This window comes from Lagenorhynchus albirostris, chromosome 5 (genome assembly GCF_949774975.1).
Source record: "Lagenorhynchus albirostris chromosome 5, mLagAlb1.1, whole genome shotgun sequence".
Classification (NCBI taxonomy): Eukaryota; Metazoa; Chordata; class Mammalia; order Artiodactyla; family Delphinidae; genus Lagenorhynchus; species Lagenorhynchus albirostris.
The window spans coordinates 103862235-103884748 of NC_083099.1; the positions used below are offsets into that span (position 1 = coordinate 103862235).

Below are 22514 nucleotides of genomic sequence, written 5' to 3' on the forward strand. Positions count from 1 at the left end.
TAATTGAAAAAAGAAAGTAAAAACCAAGAGTGAGGTCAAAAGAAGTGGTGGGTGTTGGAGACTGGGGCAAGAATTTAATGAAAAAAAGAAACTCAAAACTAAAGATGGAGAATCAAAAGAAAGGGAGGAAAAAAAGAAATATCTACAATACAAGTGGAGACATTCTTATTGTTAAAATATTTTACTGACCACACTTTTCAGATTTTAGTGGCAATTGAGGGAAGCAAGCAATGCAATAATGAAAGTAAGTCATAAAACAGACTGTGAACTCACCTCCCAATCAAAATGTAGGTGACGACTGCGAGGAGAATAATTGCTACTGCCGCTGAAATGGCAATCATTACCACTTGGCTATTTTCCCCGGAAATGGAGAAAGCTGTGAGGTTGGAGAGAAAAAATAAGAAACGACCAGGCATTAACACATCATAACTAACATCTACGTGAAAATGTTGATAAATTAAGTCCTATTTATTTTGCTTTTACCTAAAATATGGTTTGTTGTCTGATATAATGTAAAAAGAATTCTTCACTGAGTGTAAAAAATAGACATTTTATATAATTTTACTTGAAATTTCTGATTAATAAGATTAAATACTCTGCTTTCACTGACATCAATCAAAACTATTTGGGCATCTACTGCATAAAATATGCTGGACTGGTTTTCTCTATACTCATTGGCAAGAAACTTATCAAATAAACAGTAATTATCAGAGAAATATAGGGAATAGGTAAGATTTCCCAGAATGAAACTATAAAAGCGTTCTCATTAACTTGTTTAGTCTCCAGTATCTGTATTTATTTAAAAGGTGGTATCATACCTGTCCTATGGACCTCAACACATGTTACCAACAAATTGTTCCTGTCCCTGTATTTCCTACCTTTGTAGATGGCCCATCATTCATTCACTCACCAACATGAGGTATTGGGAAAAATTGTCCAGGAGCCAAATCTGGCCTGCCATCAGTTTTTGTATAGCTCAGAAGCTTAGAAAAATTTACATTTTTTTAATGGTTGCAAAAAGTCAAAAGAAGATTCTGTGATATATGAAAATTATATAAAATTCAAATTTTTGTGTCTATAAATAAAATTACATTGGAACACAGCCACATTCATTTACTTGTACATTGTCTATGGCTGCTTTTATGCTACAATTAGCCAAGTTAGGTAGGAGCAACAGAGACTGTATGTACACAAAGCCTAAAATATTTATTCTCTAGCCCCTTACAGAAAATGTTTACTGACCCTTGACCTAAACCAATGATTATCTAACTTTAATGTTCACATAAATCATTTGAGGACCTTTGGAAAAAGCAGTTTCTGATTCAGTCAGTCTGGAGCGGGGACTGAGACTGTGCATATCTTATGAGCCCCCAGTGATGTTGATGCTGCCGATTGCAGACTACAACCTTTTGAGTAGCAAAGATGTAGACCATAAACATAAAGTCACCTTGTCCTCTCCCTCTCCCGATTTTTCTATATCCAATTAATCACCAAATTCTTTTAAATATTTTAGTTTCTGTCTTCACTTCTCTCCTGGATTACAGTAAGAAATTCCCAATGGATCTCTACTTGCAGGCCTTTCCTATCTTCTACTTGGCCACCAGAGTATTCCTTCTAAGCCATGAGTTTGATTATGTCATTCTCATGCAGGGCTCTCCATCACTTTCTGGATAAAATGCATGTAAAACTATTTAGGATCTGTTCTCTGCCTAAATCCCCAGGCTCACCTGCTAACAAAATCCATAAGCATTCTAATCTCTACACTCTCTAAAATATACTCAGTTCCTGGAACATTCCCTCTCATGCACTCATACTTTAATATTTATTGTTTTTGTAGTAAATGCTGATTAAACAAATGAATCAGTGCTGTATCAAAAGAAAAGCTCAGAAGAGAAGGTTTAGTTATACTATCAGCTCTTCAGAAGCCAATATCACATCTTGAACCTGATGAAAAATCTAAGGTTGGAAGTTTTTCTCTAAGATAATGCAGTTTAGGGAATGAATGATGTAAATAAAGAAACATGGCAGATAGGCTGTTAAAAGTTTTTCTAAGCATCTGAAAAAAAGAACTCAGAGTGTGGCAGGATGGTATACTCATAATATAAACTGTTGCAAGCACTTTATTCTTTACTATCAGAAAACTATTGTTTACGCCACGTGGCAGTCGTGGGAGTGCCTGTTAGGATCTCCCTACTGCCAAGCCTGCAGTGGGCAGACAGCTCGCAGCTGCTGCACCTTCAGGATCCACCGCAGCCACGCTCTCCTCAATGACAAAACATGGCAAGGGGACTGCAGCCAGGCCATTTCTGCCCAATGCAGCGGTCCTGTAAGGGCAATCTTCATGCTGAGGCTCCCCATTGGTTTGGTGAGACCCTCACAGCTGCATTGCTCTCTGAGGGTCCCCCTCCTTAACCCTCTGCCTTCTCTCTGTCTTCATAGATGGCTGACCTACATCTCAGTCTCAGGCTCTGCTTGGCCCTTTCTGTTCCTCCCCTTTTACCTTTTATCTGTATCCCCACACTCCCTGAAGCTCACACAATTCCACCTTAATATCTGCTTCACAGAAGACATGGACTGATACATTCCTCTCCACTGGCTATAGATCTGTGAATCATTTGTAAATAACTTAACCTTGTAATTCAATAATGATCCATGAACATATAATAATCACTTTATCTCATGCTTTTCACTTTGCATAGTGTAGCAACTTATAAAGAGCAGCAAGTTCTGAATTCGCTGGTAAATTTTAGCCAGTCTGTAAAATAAATGTCAGTGAAACTGGTAGAGGAAACATGATAGAAAAAAGAAGAATTCTCTCTTTCTTTTCTTGTCAAAGACAGGATTAAACTAGACCTCTCTACAGTTTCCTCTAGCTCTAGATATCTATGAATCCCAGAGACTATCTAAAAGCACATAACCAAATCAGATCATTTTTGGTTACTGAATTGGCAAACATTTGAATGAATAGTATTGATTAAATTGTGTGTTATACAGTTGTCTAATAATTTTATGTGGCATACTGGCAAAAACTGATACCTATTATGTCAGGAATTCAGTTTGAATATGTTTTCCCACAAGCACACTGCTCCCCCTGGCTCTAGTCTCTTCCCATTTTTGTCCATCCTACACATGCTGTCCACTCTGCCTAAAGCAGACTGGCAAGGAGCTCGTTCTCGTGAACCAGAATGACTGGCTTTGTACCAATCTGCTGTGTGACATAATAATATGATTGTTGTGAGGATTAAAGGAGTTAATACAAGTTAAACACCTAGAACAGTGCTAAACATACAATAAGGGTTTAATAAATGTTATATATTTTTATTATTTCATTTTCCCGGTAAAGAATTGGCAAAAGTACTCCATATCCCACAAAATTACATATGAATATCTAATCTTGGTATATAAAGTTCTCTATATAATGATTCTATTCTACCTTTGTCAGCCTTTCTTAATGTCCCCTAAAAATAGGGTCCAAGAGATTAAAGTTGCTGCATACCCATTCATTAAAAACAACAAAAAGGCAGTATGAAACATTTAGGAGTGCTGACTAAATTGTCCCTGAGCTAATCTTCTTGAATAGTAATATCCAGTAGAATCCTCCATTTCCAGATCTCAGCTTTATCCCACATACTTTTGCTCTGGAAATTCCTTGGATGTTCAAATTATGTACGATTTATTTAAACACAAAACAAACACACACACACAGACACACAGACATACACACACACCCCGAGTGCTTACTATACTATTATACCAGGTAATATTTTAAGCACTTTACAAACAACAATTAATTTAATCAACATAAAAACCCTATTGAGTCATGCACGATGATCTTTCCCAATTTACAGACAGGGAAGCTGAGGCAGTGAAAGTTGAAGCAGCTTGTCGAGGTCATCCCAATACATGGCAGCTCCCTTTAGGGTTCTTTCTCTAACTCCTACACTGTGCCTGCCTTTCTCAAGCACAAAGCACACACTCTGGATTCAGTTTCTGCCCACTGAGGCTTTCCAGACAGATGGACTGCCTGTTTTCCCAAACATGTCACACTGTTTCTTAAAGTCTGGGACTTCTTGCTTTCGTGGATGTCACCTTTGCTCTAGGAAGGTCCTTTTACTCATATACACTCTATGCTTTCTGTGGGACTTTTAGCATGACCTTTTTTTTTTTTATTAATATGCAATAGCAGCACTGGATCAGTACTCCAAAATCTGGAGGCTCACTGACTCCACTTACTAGCTATGCAATCTCAGAAAAAACATATAAAACTCTGTGTCCTAGACCATGGATAAAAGGAAATCATAGTGTCTTAATAGCTTATAGAACAGGATCAAATGAAATGTTTACGCAAATGCTTTTCATACTGTCACAAAAATACATGGGTTCTAAAATCAGATCGATCATTTACCAATTGTATAACTTTAGAAATCTTACTTAACCTCCCTATGCCTCAGTTTCCTCTTCTGTAAAGTGATGATAATAAATGTAAAGCACTGACACATAAATAGTAAGAAACTTTAAAGCACTTAGGAAAATATATAATCCACTATGCCTCTATATTGTTACTGTAAACAAGATCAAAAAATACTAATTAAATTCCAGGTAGAAATACACTATTTTCTACTAAGAAACATTTATATGTGTTATGAATAAAACTTTATAATTAAAAAATAATAAAAACTAGAATAAGCAGCAAACCGTTAAAGAAATCCAAACATGAGCCTTTTTTTTATATCTTTTAAATATCAATCTATAACAAATAAGACTCTTAAATCCTTAGAGTTTTTATGAATATATCATTTTGATTTATAAAAACGGAGAGCTTTGATTTTTGTCTTTTTTCGCCTTAAGACAAAAGGTAATTTTTAAACCTATATTTACTTATATTTAAAGTCTGGAAGAATTCTATGGTAAAGTAGTAAGAGTAAACTGATTTAAAAAAAAAAATCAAACTGTGCAACTCAAAGATTTTTATAAAAGGAGAGGAGGGATATTAAAAAAGTTCCCTTTCTCTCTATGCTCTTTTCATCTGCTCTATCAATCAGTGGAAATATAGCAAATATAAAACTTATTTGAAAAAGTCCTAAGACCCTGAAGTTTTTAGATGGGCTATTTCTTAAACCTCAGACACTGAAGCCTCATTAGATGATCATGCATAACACTACCACAACTATATCTGTGGTAAATCTGGAATCACATTAAAATTTTAGAAGTTGTTGTTGTTGTTGCAAATTTATTTATCAGATAGGGTTAAGTGCTAATTAAGAACAAGAGAGGTTAGACTGATATTCCAAAATATGCATCAATATAATACATATTTATCTAATGGTGTTCTGTCCCTCTTGCCCCCCAATATGCCTAATTTCTACCACATGATATAATAAACATTTGATTTTTATATTTCTGTGATTTGTGATCTCTCTTGCTACAGCAAATCTAGGTTTTGTTGTTAATTCCAATAACTATTTAAAAGTTTGAAAAAATTCAATCTATAATCATTTCAAAACAAAGAACTTTCTTCGCTCCACTTAAAGTTTACAAAAAGATTTAGAATTACGAATGTTAAATTGCAATTATATTTTGTTATTTTGTCATCTAAAATTTTTAATTTGTTTTAAACCTTGTTCACATGGATTTCCATGGTATTTTGCAGCATTTTGTTTCTAATGTCCTCAGAGAGTGATTTCTCCATATTCATTCCATCACAGGAGGATTAGGAGAGGTCTTGAAGTACAGTTTCCACATCTGAGACTTGAATCCCCTTCGATATCCAAGGGGGAATGGTTCTAGGACCCCCTACAGATATCAAACTCTGAGGATGCTCAAGTCCCTTACATAAAGTGGTGTAGTATTTGCATATAACCTAAGCACATCCTGCCCTATAATTTAAACCATCTCTAGATTACTTACAACACCTAATACAACTTAATGCTATGTAAATAGTTGCTGGATTGCCACAAACTAAAGCTGTGCTTTCTGGAACTTTCTGGGATTTTTTGGTATATATTATATCTATATAATATACATTAAATTTTATTGAAGTATACTTGATTTACAATGTATTAATTTCTGCTGTACAGCAAAGTGACTCAGTTATACATATATAGATTATTTTTCAAATTCTGTCATATTCTTTTCCATTATGGGTTATCACAGGATATTAGATATAGTTTTGTATATTTTTGATCCAAGGTTGGTTGGATCTACGGATATGGAACCTGTGGATCTGGAGGGCCAAGTGTGTAGATTTATGTTTTTGAGGATGGCAGCTCTCCTTTGAGTAGAAGAATTGTCATGCTTCAGCTGTGAGATACTAATTTCTAACACTAGATTCTTATACCCTGTAGAAGGTAGAGCTTGTTATTGTAAACAGCATTTCTAATTGTTTGACAAAAAGTGTGCCATAAAATATTTACTTTACCATATTAACTTAATCAACTTTTATAATTTTTGTTAATCTTGAATGTTTCTATGAGGGATGAAATTTGGGCATAAAATATTACCATACCAATAACAATGTGATTTTATATCATGAATAAAATATTTAGAAAATAGGAAATATAGATGCCAGGGAGAAATGGCAAATTGGAACTGTCAAAAGAGATTACTGTGTGTCCTTTCGGTAGAATGCTAGGCATTGTCAGACTCTCCCTGGATAATCTGTTTCTAAAGCGTGTTCATCTTTGATTGTCTTCCTGGCCTGTTTTGCAACTATGAAGTTAGTTGTAGACAATGAATAGTTATATATGTGATTTTTCTCATTACAACTAGAATGATATATTCACTAGAGATATGACTGTTTTATGTGCATTAGAAAAGATGAGCCCAATCATTATAGTTATTGCCTTATAGTATATTAACCAGTTTTGGACAGATTAACCAATTTGTTTAAGTACTCCTGATTGTCTACACACTCATACACACAAACAGACACAACATATACAAATATGTATGTATATGTGTATATGTATCTGTTCTTCAAATTTCTCTTTAAATCAGTTTACTCTCTTACTAGTCTCTTCATTAATTAATAAGTTAAATAAAATCTTTAATTTGTGTTCACTTTATATTAATATCATAGCCATGATTTTCCCTTTTGAAACTTATATTTTAGCAGAGGGTTTTTCTAATATGAAGTGAATGCATTTAAAGAAAATCAGAATGTTACTGGGAAAATGTTTGCCAATTTTAGATAAATTTAGTGTCAGACACACAGGACCAACCAAATTACTTGTGAATGTGAATGAGGTGATGAATCAGGTTTAGAAAATCCTTAACCTCCAAGTAATACAAAATTAAATGTGTTAAGGATTGAAACAATATTAAGTTCCTCATGGATCATCACATTTCTTTTTTTGTAGTTCATTGAACCATACAATGAACCTGAAATATCTGAATTAACAGGTACTAGAAGTTAAAATGTTACCATATTAAATAATGACCCTCAAAGGAATTTATGGCCAATAGAAGATCAGAAGCATTCCAGGCATTAGAATATGTTCGATTTGTAAAAGAGAAACACACACACACACACACACACACACACACACACACACACAGATGTACATTTACACAAACACAAGTAAACAGACCCAATGCTATGCAAAATTGTTAAATGTCCCCCAAGCAATATACTTTCAGTGTATCACATTTAGCTAAAACTTAGAGTGAGAATGAATTATCAGACACCCTTGCAACAGCCCTTTCCCCCATACACTATATTGAAAAAATACGTACAGTCTGGGCTAGTTTCGAACTCAAACTTGCGACTGTTGGTCCCAAATCCAGCTGCGGTCCGGGCTCGGATTTGGAATACATACGTAGTATCAGGCTTGAGGCTACTGATGGTAACATTTGTGCCTCTTGCCCTGAGAATTGTATAACTTGTCTCTTGTTCCTGCTTTGAGGTAAGAAAAATCATGTTAAAATCGAATCTTCCTAATGCTGTCAAATGGTAAAAAGGTGAACCACTCAAAACCAATTCTTTCAAATTTTTAACACAGCTCATAGGACAGATAGAAGAGGTGACAATCATTTAACTTTCTGAATGTAATAGAGGCTTTTTTTTTTTTTTTTTTTTTTTTTGCGGTACATGGGCCTCTCACTGCTGTGGCCTCTCCCATTGCGGAGCACAGGCTCCGGACGCGCAGGCTCAGCGGCCATGACTCACGGGCCCAGCCGCTCCGCGGCATGTGGGATCTTCCCGGACCAGGGCACGAACCCCTGTCCCCTGCATCGGCAGGCGGACTCTCAACCACTGCGCCACTAGGGAAGCCCTAATAGAGGCATTTTTAAGCAAAAAAAAATATTTACAGAATTTCCCAACTTGGATAAAATAATTTGTTCCCTGCACATAATGCAGGAAAATTTAGTTTTCATTTTTACCAATTACTGAATATGTGGATGAAAATAAGTTCTCTTCAAAGCTGAGGCTGAATGAAAGCTTCAGTCTAATTCCAAGAATAAACTTACAAAGACAAAAATACCCCCTTGAATTAAACTTAACAGGAATGTCCTACTGATTCTCAGAAAATATTTCCATTAACTGTAAAATATTAAACTTAAAAAGGTCCAGGTTTTATGTATAAACTCTACATTAATAACTTTCTTAGTATCAGCTATATTTGCACTGTGTTTAATCTAAGTCACTATGGTTTGTAGAGACTAAAATCTTCAGATAAAAGTCTAGAAATATTTCCCAAAAGGATTTACATTGTACTTTAGGAGATTCACACTGCACATTAATTGTAAAGACTTTTTATGTCAAGCCTTGTTTACCAAAATGGACTTCCAGGAATTGTGTTTTTCCTTTAACATACGTTAGTATATGAGCACTTTATGGGTCACCTAATTTCAAGTAATGGTGGAATATCCCTGTACCTGGTGTGGGACCTAGAGTGGGTGATATAGAACAATGCATATCCTCAACCAAAGCTAAATAGAATATTACAGAAAAAATGTAGTGTGTTATAGATACTTTTTAGTTAAAAATGCTGGTTATGTATCAGATAGCATTTGAGTTAGTATATAAATAATGAAGAGGGCTGAATATATTTATTTTGTGGAAATCATTATTTCATGTGTTAAAAATAATTATTAATCATATACCCAGAACATGGCTCTGTTCATCATTATTAATGAACTAAACAGTCAAGAAAGCTAGACTTTGTAGAGCTTAAATTCTAGCAAAATGCTCAAACTATTTCTAAGCATTATATATATATTCGGAAATAAGTTTAAAATTTATGAATGTATGCTATAAAAAATGTTTATATAAAGTATATTAAAAATAATATTACACATAAATATGCATCAAATTTAAAATGCTTAGAGAATAATAGGTTCAGTCATTCTTTTCCTGCACTAATTAATATTGTTTTAAAATATGGATGTATATTGTGCTTTGTTAGTGGAGTTTGAAATAAGTTCAGAAAATGCTTTATGTTTGTAAAAGATATGAAGGTAGTTTCGTAGTATTTTTGAATCAGCTTCATAGATCTACAAGTTGGGTGTTCCCTGGCTCTACTATCCAATCTGAACTAAGGTGCATCATTAATTGTCTTTTTATTTTGTTGTATCATCCATAAAACATGGATTCTTATATTTGCCCAGTCTATCTTGTCACACTTTTAAAAAGAGAAGATCATGATCAAGTGAGTACTTGACAGTACCACAGTGGATCACTGAAAGCTAGGAGATAACTTATTTATACTATGAGTTTGGCACAGTGAGGTTTATAAGGTCTCACTTTCTTTCAGTGAAAGAGACATACCTTTTTCCCTGTAGGGGGCAGTATGAAAAAAAATGGGATCACATTTGTGAAATACATTAACTTCAATAAACAGAATAACTACATAGTGCAAAGGAATGTTTATACATTGTTTTTTTTTTGGACAACTGACCATACCACTAATTCTCATATCTCTAAAATAATCCATTTTCATGTAGAGGAAGGTATGCAATACAGGGGAAAACATACTACATGAGGAGTCATGGCTGCCAGAATTCAAAACAAAGATCTAATGTTTATTAGCAGTGAGGCTGTGAGAAATAATAGATAATGCCATCAACTCTCAGTTTTCTTATTTGTAAAAGAACCTATTTGCCCACTTTCATCAGATTATCAGACAGCTCAAAATAATGTATGCAGAAGTAGTCTGTAAATATAAACTATATCAACTCACAATTTGTTTTTATTTCATTTTAAAATACTTTGTAAACTGCAGCAGATACACAAATATGTCATGTTCATATTGGTAGCTATAAAACCACCCAGCTCTAATGATAAGATTTGAATACATCTTGCTTTCAAACCTAGCCATAATTTATAACCAGGGAGAAATAAGTGGTACTTAGAGTGATGAAATACTATGCCTTAAATTCTACTTATAAATAATCGTGTACCTATTTTTTATAATTGCATTACTGAACCACAATTTTATGATGTGAGGCAAACTTATCTACCCACTCTCATCTACATTTCCTTGTACAAAGTCAAGAAAGCTTTCCATCATCAGTTCAATAACACAATCGTTTCATTATTAATTCAATGTTCCTATCTGTATTGAAGGAAATTCATGTGAATGTGAAGGTCAGGAAATGATGCTTAAGGCAATGAACTCAGGAATAGTTCATCAATAGATTAAGGAATCGCTATATAATAGTTGGTAGAACAGGGGTCTCAGTGTGGAAGGACACAAATGTCATCTCTAATACCATAACTAGATGACTTAACATTTGATAGTGACATCTTTTGCTATGGCTTATTGTTATAGAATGGAGGATATTTGACACAATGATTTCTAAACCCTCTTCTACCTATAAATCAAAGGTATCACATGACCAGAATTCTAAACAGAGCTCTTTCACTTGCTAGCAGCGTCATTGGTTTCTCTGAAAGAGCACACTCATGATTAGGTAACCTCTTTCCCTACACAACTCAACCCTTTAACATTATCTCCCCACCTTTTCATAGTATTTGACCTCATAGTCCAATATGATCCCATTAGGATGTTCAGGTTCTTGCCAGGATAAAGAAATGCTGTTTCTGGATGTCCGATCTTTCTTAATCGTCATGACAGGTGATGGAGCTGTAAAGAGAGGATGGGAGGGGATGATGGGATGAGGAAAATTAATCGGATTGGGAAGGGCAGTAAAGAAGAGCAGAGAGGCAAGGGAACAAGCAAATGCAGTCTATTGTTGTTCTAATCTTTGGCAAGAAAGGACTATTTCCATTTCAAAGGCTCTTGAGTATTAATCTGGCCTGATATCAAGCCTCAGAAGCTGGATTATAGCCCTGGTACATACAGGCCTATGGAAAATGAGCTGAGATTTTCAGCTGCTGGTGGACTAGTGGCAAGTGAGCATATGTTTTCAATCTGCTACTATAATGTAAGCCATGAAATATATTTGATATATTAAAAAAAGAACAAAACATCAGGACTACCTATTATAACGTTGCAAAGTTATGAATGCCAGATTCTTCAGCTCATTGGTAACATTTTCATGTGCAACTCTGTATGAAGACTGGAATCCATTACGCACAAGGAGTCCCATGGTATCCATAGGTAATAATAATATTCAGTGTATTGTAAAATAGGTAGGATTTAGGACATAGTACAATAGATCTTGACTTCTGACAAAAATCTCTCATGAATAAAAATATATATCAGGAAGAAACAATCTCTGCTTTTACATTTTCATTTCTTAAAAAAATATATATTTAGTAAGAAGTACTGAGGAAATGAGTACTCTTTGTGTCACAACTCTATAGATACATTTTGAGGCATCTTATTGGGGGATGACTCTATATTTGTTATGTTTTTCTATGCATTATCAAAAGTATAGAATATGAATAAAAAACTATCTGTTTGGATCAGATATCATAGGGTCACCATTTTTTTTAATGGAAGATTAAATATGTTTTAAGAGATATACTTCAAATCCTTCCATTAAAAAGAAAAATGCATACTATCCATCAAAGTACCTTTGGTTTCTATTTTTTTTTTAATAAATTTATTTATTTATTTTTGGCTGTATTGGGTCTTTGTTGCTGCGCATGGGCTTTCCCTAGTTGTGGTGAGCGGGGGCTACTCTTCATTGTGGTGTGTGGGCTTCTCATTGCAGTGGCTTCTCTTGTTGCAGAGCACAGGCTTTAGGCGCATGGGCTTCAGTAGTAGTGGCATGCGGGCTCAGTAGCTGTGGCTCGCGGGCTGTAGAGTACACGCTCTGTAGCTATGGTGCACAGGCTTAGTTGCTCCGCGGCATGTGGGATCTTCCTGGACCAGGGATTGAACCCGTGTCCCCTGCCTTGGCAGGCAGATTCTTAACACTGTGCCACCAGGGAAGTCCTACCCTTGGTTTCAAATCTCAATCTTGCTACAATGGCCAACCAAAATACCTCACTGTGGGGTTCGGTGGCATTCTGCCGTAATGCAATGCAGCAAAATAAATTACAAACATGAAACAAACAAAAATGTAGAATTCTCAGGCACATCAACTGCTGAATTGTTTTCATTGCTAAAGGACATATTTTTTATAGATTTTTCTCAAATCAAGGACTATTAGAACCCAGTATATTTGTATTCCCTACAACAGCTAGCAATAAAGTTCCCTATATGTTGATTTGATGTTTCTATGATTATTACTTGACGACTTTTGCATCCAACCTCTCACCTAAATTGTTCCTGTCTATAAATGCCTTTCATTTTTATTCTTCACTTAAAAATAGAGCCTTCATTAAACTTGCCTTGTGACACTTTTTTAGAAAGTGTAAACCTAAACGAAAGATCTATTGCAGTACATTTTCCATCCACCTATTTCTATTATTTGTAAGATCTTCTTATGAACTTTGGTAATTAAAGCCTCATAACTTTAATGGCCAGGGGATGATTACATAATCTTTTTCCAAAGAAAAATGTAGGTGTTGCTTTTCTGATAGAAAAGTAAAATCATTTTCTTATTCACATCTTGCTCCCATTAACAATTAACATTCTTTCATGTAACTTGATGTCATTTACCTTTTATGTTCACTTTCTGTCTATTCAATATTATTGTTTTCTTTCTCAAACTGGCTTCACAACACCCCCAGCTCTCACCCCGAGGCAGTTTGCTGCTCTGAAATTGATTCTAAGCAAAGGATAAGTTATTTTGGTTATATTTAGTTGAAATTTTATAAACATATTTGAAGTTTATAAACACGTCACTGAGTTAGAAATAAATAACAGGTACATTAAATTTTTAATAATTAATTTCTTTTTACTTACTCTAATACTTAGAAAAATCAATTTATTATTTAATCGTTAATAGAATAATTTCAGCCCCAATGTCCTTGGAACCAAATTTTGCTTTTTGTACAAAAATAATGGAGAAATTCCACCAACTTTCCTCCTGAAGTAAATGCATTAATAGAATAACTTCTAATGTGTGCTTACAGAGCATTTCAAAGAAGCTGAATGTTGGAACACTTTCCTAGTAAACCCATGGAGACCCTCCCTACTTCGTTTCATACCACCGTGAACCTGGTTTCTTTTTCTTAACAGTTAAAATACATTTTCAAAGAAGGTTTGAAAATGAACAGGTATAGCATCTCTCCTCAGAAAAGAGGAGAGAGAAAATAATTCATTTCCAAGAACAGTTGTGAAGAAGATTGTATTAACTTTTTAATGAAAGCTTTCCAGGCTCTTTTGGGGATCTGCTTAAATTTTATTGCTTCTGCACTGGGCAAGACTTTATAACTGTTGAAATTCTTCAAAGGTCTTTGAGCAAGCTGCAGTGCCCTGTTGGACTGTAATAAATAGCCTTTTGTAGTTCCACACTTACTTAAGTAGAGGCAATTGCTCGACGCTTGTGCCACCTCTAAGAAATGAACCTTTTCGGATTGCTGCTTTTAGGCCCCTGTTAAGTCATTTGTTCTGCTCTTTTAATACACACCCCTTGTACTGGCTGCATTTCAGCAGTTTCAATCCAGTGCACCAGCTGAAATCCTGTTACATTTAGGTAATGATCATCAATATTTTAATATTAATAAATAATTAACAGAAATTGTTTTTCTCTCCCCTAATAAATAATTTTAAGACATAAGAAAACACATGTAGCAAGAGAAAAATTCCATGGGCACTCCACAGTATCCACGCTTTCTAAAATGTTTTCTAGAACACTTCTTAATTCATGTCTTTAAGTATAATTTATCCATACTTGCTCATGTGTTATAATACAATTTGTAACATTGATGAGAAACAGTGATTTTTTTTTTTTTGGTTCGTTTTTAGGTATCTAAGAGTGATGTGTTCAAAGTAATTTTCAAAATTCATAGAAATTCTTATTTTCTGTATAAAAGAATGTGATACAATTTATATCAATGATGCAATGTATATCTTACATTTGATTTATTTTATTCTCATTTCTCTGTTTTTTCTAAATTTGTGATTTGAAGGAGTGGTGGGTAATAGTTGTACAGAATGAAAAAAAAAATCCTAAAATTAGAGAAATGCTTGGAAGGAGAGTGAAAAGTTACCGAGGCAGAGGAATCATAGGTTTTCCCTGGTGAAATGCTGGTGTATAAGCTAAAATAGCAATTACTGATGAACACTTCAAAAGCCCAGGATTAAGAGATTTATGCTGGTGACTTTTATATACCTCAAATGATATATTATTACAATGATTCTCTTATTAACAGGAAGAAGTTGATGAAGTTGATGACTAAGTAGGTTGCTATGAAACGGGTCCAGGAATTTACACAGTTTAGTGAATGAATAGTTTTGTAGGGGAAGAAAAAAAAAGAATAAAAATTAAAACAGTAGGAAGATAATAATTTTTAGTAAGTTAATAACTCTAAAGTAATGTCTGGGTGTGTAACATACATTTTTGTTGTGTTGGTATTTGAGAGGGAGCAAATATTTGATCCTTAGCTTTTGCTATTCTGAGTATAATTGGATATACGTGCTCTTTGGAAAATAAAGAAAGGAGATATGATATACTCGTAAAGTGAAATTTTTATTTTTAACTAAAATATTTCTTAAAAGAATACAAATACAAGAGAAAAACAGTGAAGGTTGGGAGGGAAGAAGAAGCCCATAAATCATACAGTTAATCACCCTCCATGAAGTTTTTCTGAACTTTCTCTATACCACTGAAAAATTCGGAACACTCTGAATACTGACAAATTTCTTAACTTGCGGTGTCGCAGTGAACTTGCTCATGGCTCTCTCAATTCATTCTTTAAAATTTTTCTTAGATCACGACATAGGACTCGACAGATATTTCACCCCATGTTATCTAGTAATATGTGTTTTGTGAAAGCTGGTATCAAAATGCTTTTCAATTGCTGTTCTAAGGAGACATACCTTTCTGGGAACCAAGGGTTGAATTATTCCCTGAGTATTTTCTTCCCTATTTCCAGGCCACTGTAATGGCAGTTTCTTGAATCAGAGACATGCATGACTAGTCCAGAAGATAGACAGAGAAGTATAACCCTTAATAATTCATAATTGAACCCCAGTTATTTATTTACAGAGGAAGAGTAAGATTTTCTCTCAATGTCCGCCTAGCCTGAGCCATTGATTGCATCTAATGTAATAATAGAAAAGCAAATTACAATGGGCAAGCAAAGATGTCAGGCTAAGAAAGGTTTCTATGTAAAGAGATCTGGTTAGAGATGGGGTTTGTGTAGCTCACAATTTGTATTTGAATCACACAATACTTGTGCATCCAAATCTACTGTCAGACGTGGAAAGGATTTATTATTTTAACTATGGTGTTTTTAAGAGGCATTTACCCTTATTCTGTAACTAAAATATGACCCATCCTTAGAATCAGGAAGTCAAAACTTCAAAATTCAACTCTAAGGATCTGGTTTGGTTCGTTTGTTTTTATTGGGACTTTTCTCTTTCTGGGTCTGGGAATTTCTAACGAACCTCTAAGGTGTCTCTGTGGTTTAGAGATTGGACAAGTTAAAGTAATACGAAAAAAAGGCTCAGTATGTCTTTTTCTAAGGGAGCCAAAGCTTTTAAAAATTATCTCCATGGGAAAATATCATTGAGTAAATGGTTGAAAGATTTTTCCTTTGAATCAGGCATGCCTTTAAAAGCATGCCTCTCTTATTATTTTGTACCATTCATTACAATGCCCACTTAAGAACATTTCCTTAGTTTTTTTCAGAAGTGGACATTTCTATAAAGTCCAGAAACACTCGAGTTTGAATGAGCATAATCATTCATAGCTTAATGTTCTCCATCTTACCACCCCTATCCTGATTTCCCCAATTTGTTCTCTGGAATTTCCTGTTTTGATCCCAGGACTCACCATTTTTACAGCCTACCAGTTTGAATTTCAGAGTTATACTTCTTTATATATTCTCCCTCACCAATAACACTGTATGCCAATCAACTTCAGCATCTGAAAGTCGATGAATTTTCTTTCTACCCAGTTATAGTTCTTTCAGCCCTGCTTCAGTTCAAACCATTGCCATCTTTCACGTGCATTGGATTCTGTGTCTCTCATCTCAATCTTTCCAGAACTTCCCTCAATTTTCCACACATTTTTGATTTTTTATCATTTTATAAAGCAAATAAAACATTAACCGTCTTTTCCTTCAAAACCTCATATTTCAAATCAGTTTTCCTAAACTTGTTAACTAAAAAATAAGTTTCAAAGTAAAGGTCTAGCAATCTACATTTTGAAGAATTTGATGTCAGAAATCTCTTAAGATCACACATTTGGGAAATTCTGGACTACAATAGGATATGCAATTTGAAATTAATTACATTATTATTTAAGATTCCTCATTAGACTGTAACATACATACCAGATTTATCATTTATTGCTCGCCTTTCAAAATAAATTCTAAAGACAATTCCTTAGGCCACTGCCTACAATTGTACTTGTAATATACTCCCTGTCTGGAACACTCAATCTCTTCCCTTTTCCACTGGGAAAATCTCTTCTACTCATTATCCTTAGAAAGGCATTGCTAATATACAGCTTTTTTTGAGTCCCTTAGGCAATAGTTAATCAGCTCCTTCCTCTGTTCTGATATATAGTATAGTTTTTCATTCTCTTATTATTTAGCCTATCTCATTGTGTTGCAATTATACCATTTGCTTACTAGTGTGTCTTCCCATTAGATTGTAAGTTCCTCAGAGTCTTTAATGCCTAGTATCACACCAACTGTACATAAATCTATTTATTCAGTTTGGTTAGCTTTGCAAAAAAATGTACAATATATTTTGTGACTAGTTCCTTTGAAAGATAATCCTATTTAACTCCTGATTTATTATTAAAATAATAAAATTCAAACAAAAATGAAAATTATAAGATGTTAAACAGATACCTTTTTCTATAAAATTATATCGTTTATTTTGTATAGTAAAGAGAAAAATAATTTTCTAAACTGAATCAATAGTGCTGGGAGAAAAACGTTCTAAAACGTATACATTGAAAGTAAATTTTGAGCAAGATCTCTCCAGAGGGGAAAATTCTGGTCAAAATTTTAGGCTTCTTAGTTCTAAATTTGTAAAATCTTTAAAATTTTCATTATTAAAATTTGAATATTCCAGAGTAGTTTTAAAGATTGGAGAATGCAGTTAAAATGTATAATCTCATTCCCTTCTCAGCATGGAGCAATAAAAGAGAAAGAAAACAGTAGTAATAGAAGGGTTCATTTCATAGATGTTTATTGCATGAATTCATCAAAAGAGATGCTGTTTTTCATTTTTCAATTGATCTTTAACATTAAGTTCTCCTTCTTTTAATATCATTCAATATCCTCTTACAATCGGATCAATCTTCAATACGTTGTTTTAAAAAAATCTAGTTCTTCCTCTCCTTTACTCTCACACTACTACCACACTTATCACACTTCTGACACTTCTGGTCAGCAAATGTGTAGGTTTCCCCACACTAATCAATTCTGATTTGGTTTCCTACAATTTAACTGAATTTTCACACTATTTACTTGCAAGTAGTGTCATATTCCACACGTTAAAGGCTGAATCTCATAACACTGCCCCTCACCTCAGATGCTAATCACAATGAGAAGCTTCCCAGGTTACCCACAATTTCTGTGTGACTTGGCTACAAATTGGAGGTTCCCATGACCCTCTGCTCTGGCTCAATTAATTTGCTAGAGTGGCCACAGAACTCAGGGAAACACATTTACCAGTTTATTAAAGAGTACGATAAAGGATACAGAAGAACAGCCAGATGTAGAGACATAGGGCAAGGTCTACGAGGCTCCTAAGTTCAGGAGCTTCTGTCTCTGTGGAGTTGGGGTGTGTTCACTGACCTGGAAGATCTCCTAACCCCATACCATTGGATTTTTATGGAAGCTTCATCACGTAGGCATGATAGGTCATTAACTCCATTTTCAGCCCTTCCCCCTTATCAAGGGAATGGGGTGGGCTGAAAATTCCAGGCTTCTAATAAAGGCTTGGTCTTTCTGGTGAGCAGTCCTCCTCCAGAAGACATTCAGGAGCCCACCCAGAGTCACCTCATTAGAACAAAAGACACTCCTATCACCCAAGAAATTACAAGAGCTTCAGGTGCGTGGTGTTAGGAACTGGGGTAGAAGACAAAAGGACAAAAGATGCTCCTTGTACTCTTATCACTTAGGAAATTGTGAGTTTTAGTAGCTCTGTGCCAGGACCAGGAGGCAGAGACCAGTATATATATTTTCTATAATCTCCATATGTAATATGGTTTTGAAAATCTATGGGAGGTAATCATAGGTTTCTAGATATAATTCTTCACTGTGAAAGAGGTTAATAGTGACACATAGCTATTTTTAAGGGTTTTATTATCCACTTAGAATTAAGTCTAAAATAAAAAAATCTTGTAGGTAGGAAATAACAGAAAGTAGAGCAAATAAAGATTTTTTTTTAAACTAGTTGTCTTTGAAAAATGCAGCATACCAGCAAACCTGTCATAAAATATTGAGATTCCTGGAGACATTATATACATTTATAGCATCAGTATATTTTAGAAAAAAAATAATGTTCCTTGGATTTGCTGAGATATTCTACAATATTCTTCTCTTTAAGTCCTTTGAAGAGCCATGAGTACTCTCAACATGCCTGTAGTCTCTGAGTCCAGTGAGCCCTAATCAAGGACTTCATGCATGTACAAGGCGATGAAAATGGCAGGTAGTTATTCATAATGTGTGTGTGTGTGTGTGTGTGTTGTTTAGCCTAATGTTCTCTATTTACACAGATAATGTGATGCTGCTGGAGGGTCTAGCTGTCTTTTAACAGGAGACAACTAAAATTAAATTACATCTAGGGCATTCTTTTCCTTCATCGATTACACATGATGCATAAAGTTCTCTCAAAATTCCTAGACAGGTAGACATTGAGCTCTGCATGTATTATTTTAAACTATGCAATATTCTTTACATTATTTCTGAAAATCCACACTTCACACTTCTAAGGCCTGAGCCTAAATTTAGAAAAATGCATTCCAGAGATAATATACATGGAAAGGATAGAATCTTCCCTCCCAGAGAGCCGAAAGTTGTCTGAGAAATTCCTCACTTCATAAGATTTCTAAATATCTTACAATTTCCAGAAGATATAACTTGGCTTTGGGAATAGCAATATGTCTTAATCCTGAATTTTTCAAAGTTCTTCTTGGATAAGCTTCCTAGTTATTCTATTTAGAAAATCTGCTTTGATAGGATTTTTTTTGTTTTGTTTTGTTTTTTGTTTTTGCAGTACGCGGGCCTCTCACTGACGTGGCCTCTCCCGTTGTGGAGCACAGGCTCCGGACGCACAGGCTCAGCGGCCATGGCTCACGGGCCCAGCCGCTCCACGGCATGTGGGATCCTCCCAGACCGGGGCACGAACCCGTGTCCCCTGCATCGGCAGGCGGACTCTCAACCACTGCGCCACCAGGGAAGCCCTGCTTTGATAGGATTTTAATATCCCAAGTTCCTAACCAATGTAGGATTGTAAGCTTGTTGTCTTCATTCAGCAGCTTCCACAAAATAAAGACAATAGAGTAGAAACTTCAAAACTGAAGTTAATAATCCAAGTTTAAATACTAAATATGAAATCTTGGGCAAAATCAAATGATATACAACATTTAGTACAGGCAAAATTATTTAAGTATAGATGTCGCCAAAGAGTGAGAGGAGCAGCTGTTGAATACAGATAATAGGGATGTGGTGGGGAAAAGGGTGATGGTACAAGATCAAGACCAGATGAATGAAGAGAAAGCTTCAGTCAAGAACTAGGCTAACCACAGTGTGAGGTTTTGTTTGTTTGTTTCAAAGGATTGCTGAGGTAGTATGTCTGTTCTGACTCAAGAGTCCTTCAGGAGTAGAGTGGCCACGTTCCAGCACAGGACAGAAGGGACTAAATCTGGACTACGGTGGTATTCTCTGTGGAGCTTCTGACAAGCAGCCTGCTGCCTTCTAATTATGTGCAGCAGTGGACTTTACAACTTTATACAACTTACAACTTTAACGCACCTTTGGAGCAAAAGAGGACTGCCGTTGACCCAGCTTCCGCTTTACAGATAATGGCAAGAAAACTAGTCTGAAAGGCTACCCTCTTGGGTCTTGGGTTGTTTGGTTCATGTGTTCAAGCAGAACAGAAAGGAGGACAAATTTACAATATATTATGTATGTTATATTTAGAAAATAGACAAAATATATACTGGTCTTAAGTAAATTAAACTTTTATTCACAAATTATAACTATAAAAGGAAAGGGGGCACTGATAGAAATACTCTGTATTTTCACAGGGGTAAATATGTTTATTAAAAGTCATTTAATTTTCCTTACAGTTAAGACAATTCACTATATATAAATGTTACCTCAATTTAAAAAGAAGTAAAATATATGATTTGCATAATTAGGTCTTAATATTGATATGTCACACTATTAACTATATTTTCCTATTTTCTGTTTTTTTTTTTTTTTTTTGCGGTACACGGGCCTCTCACTGTTGTGGCCTCTCACGCTGCGGAGCAGAGGCTCCGGATGCCCAGCGGCCATGGCTCACGGGCCCAGCCGCTCCACGGCACGTGGGATCTTCCCGGACCGGGGCGCGAACCCGTGTCCCCTGCATCGGCAGGCGGACTTTCAACCACTGCGCCACCAGGGAAGCCTTATTTTCTGTATTCTTTATGCTCTGGCATCTGGAGCCTTGCTGACCAGGGATAGGCTGCCTCTCCCAGGGTTAGCCAATTCCTAGAAATGGCAAAGACTGGCCCAAGAGTGTGCCTCTCATACTGCAAACTAATCAACACATTACCTTCTCCATCTGGCTCTTATGCTGTACCAGGAAATATTCCTCTGCCCCAATCATCCTAAAACCAGGTACCAGACAACTAGAGAAAGTCCTTATACCTCACAGTCTACTGCTGAAATTATTCAAACTAGCCAATCCTAACTAAGTATACTTACCTTATCTCCCCTTGCCTTGCCTTTCTTACAAAACCAGAGTAAAGGCTCTTGCCCATGCTTTTTCCTTGCTCCCTCTACCTCCTGACTGACCCTGATGTTTCTCTGTGTGGTCCTCCAAGGTATGACATGCCCCTTCCTCTTGGAGACTGTAAATAACAAACTACCTTTTCAATAGCAATTATTTCCTTAATCTGCTGGCCTTACTATACCTGAATAATAATAAAAATTACATTTTAAAATAATCACTGTAGTGGAATAGCATCTAGATGTTTTTTCAAACAAATAAAAGACCTCTTCTTGACAGACAGCTAATGCGGTATCTAAGGAAATACCTGGTATGCACACAGTCTTGCAGTAATTATTTTTTTCTTACTTTATTCAAACCCAGAAACTGCTATGATGCACTGTCTTTGATGTTTAACCAACACTCAGGTTTAAAATCTACCCGTAGAAGCTTTGATAAAACACATTTTTAACCTATTATGCTATTTAAGGGAGAGGTACTTCTGCAATTATAGGCTTTCTGCCTGTTGGACACCAGTATCTCTGCCCATTAAATCCATGATTTTAGTCAAACTTCATTGTTAGATACTAGACACTAAATCCTAAGCTGACATCCTTATCTGGACCTGCTCCTAGTTGGTTTCATTGAGGCCCAAGGTAAACAATTTTGTCCATTCTTTGCTGGATCCTTTCATTTTTATAAGTAAGAAAAGAAGACAGAGAAAATGATATCAAAGTGTGTCAGTCCAGAATTCTTTAAGGCACCACATATAAACACTCTTGTAGTAGGATTAGTTGGGGTTTGTGTCACAGGTAATAAATAGCTAACTTTAACTGAGGTACTGAAATTTGAAACACGTACACACACACACAGATTTATGCATGCAGGCCTTTGTATAAAATCAAGTCCAGTCCTACAATAACTTCACTCTCACTTATATATGTTCTTGGTTGAGTGAGAAATTGATTTATTCCTGAAGGAATGACAATTGTCCTTATAAGTATCATATCCATGAGTGAGCAACCATTACTTTACTCTTCACTGTTGTATGAATCATGAATTTTTATAACGCATTTTCCCCCCATAAATGTACACCATAGAAGTATATGT

General features: G+C 35.3%; 1 protein-coding gene across 2 annotated transcripts in view; it reads right to left on the bottom strand.

The window, feature by feature from the left end:
- The window catches only part of EPHA3 (EPH receptor A3), a 370038-nt gene that overhangs the window by 69640 nt on the left and 277884 nt on the right, over window positions 1-22514 (bottom strand). Inside the window, exons 6-8 of one of the 2 annotated variants that reach the window (XM_060149389.1) lie at window positions 10963-11087; window positions 7735-7894; window positions 274-376 (exon numbers count right to left, since the gene is read on the bottom strand). In XM_060149389.1, the coding sequence (XP_060005372.1) occupies window positions 274-376; window positions 7735-7894; window positions 10963-11087 (388 nt within the window). Of the gene's footprint in view, window positions 1-273; window positions 377-7734; window positions 7898-10962; window positions 11088-22514 lie in introns of both variants that reach the window. The other variant, XM_060149388.1, reaches the window with a different exon arrangement.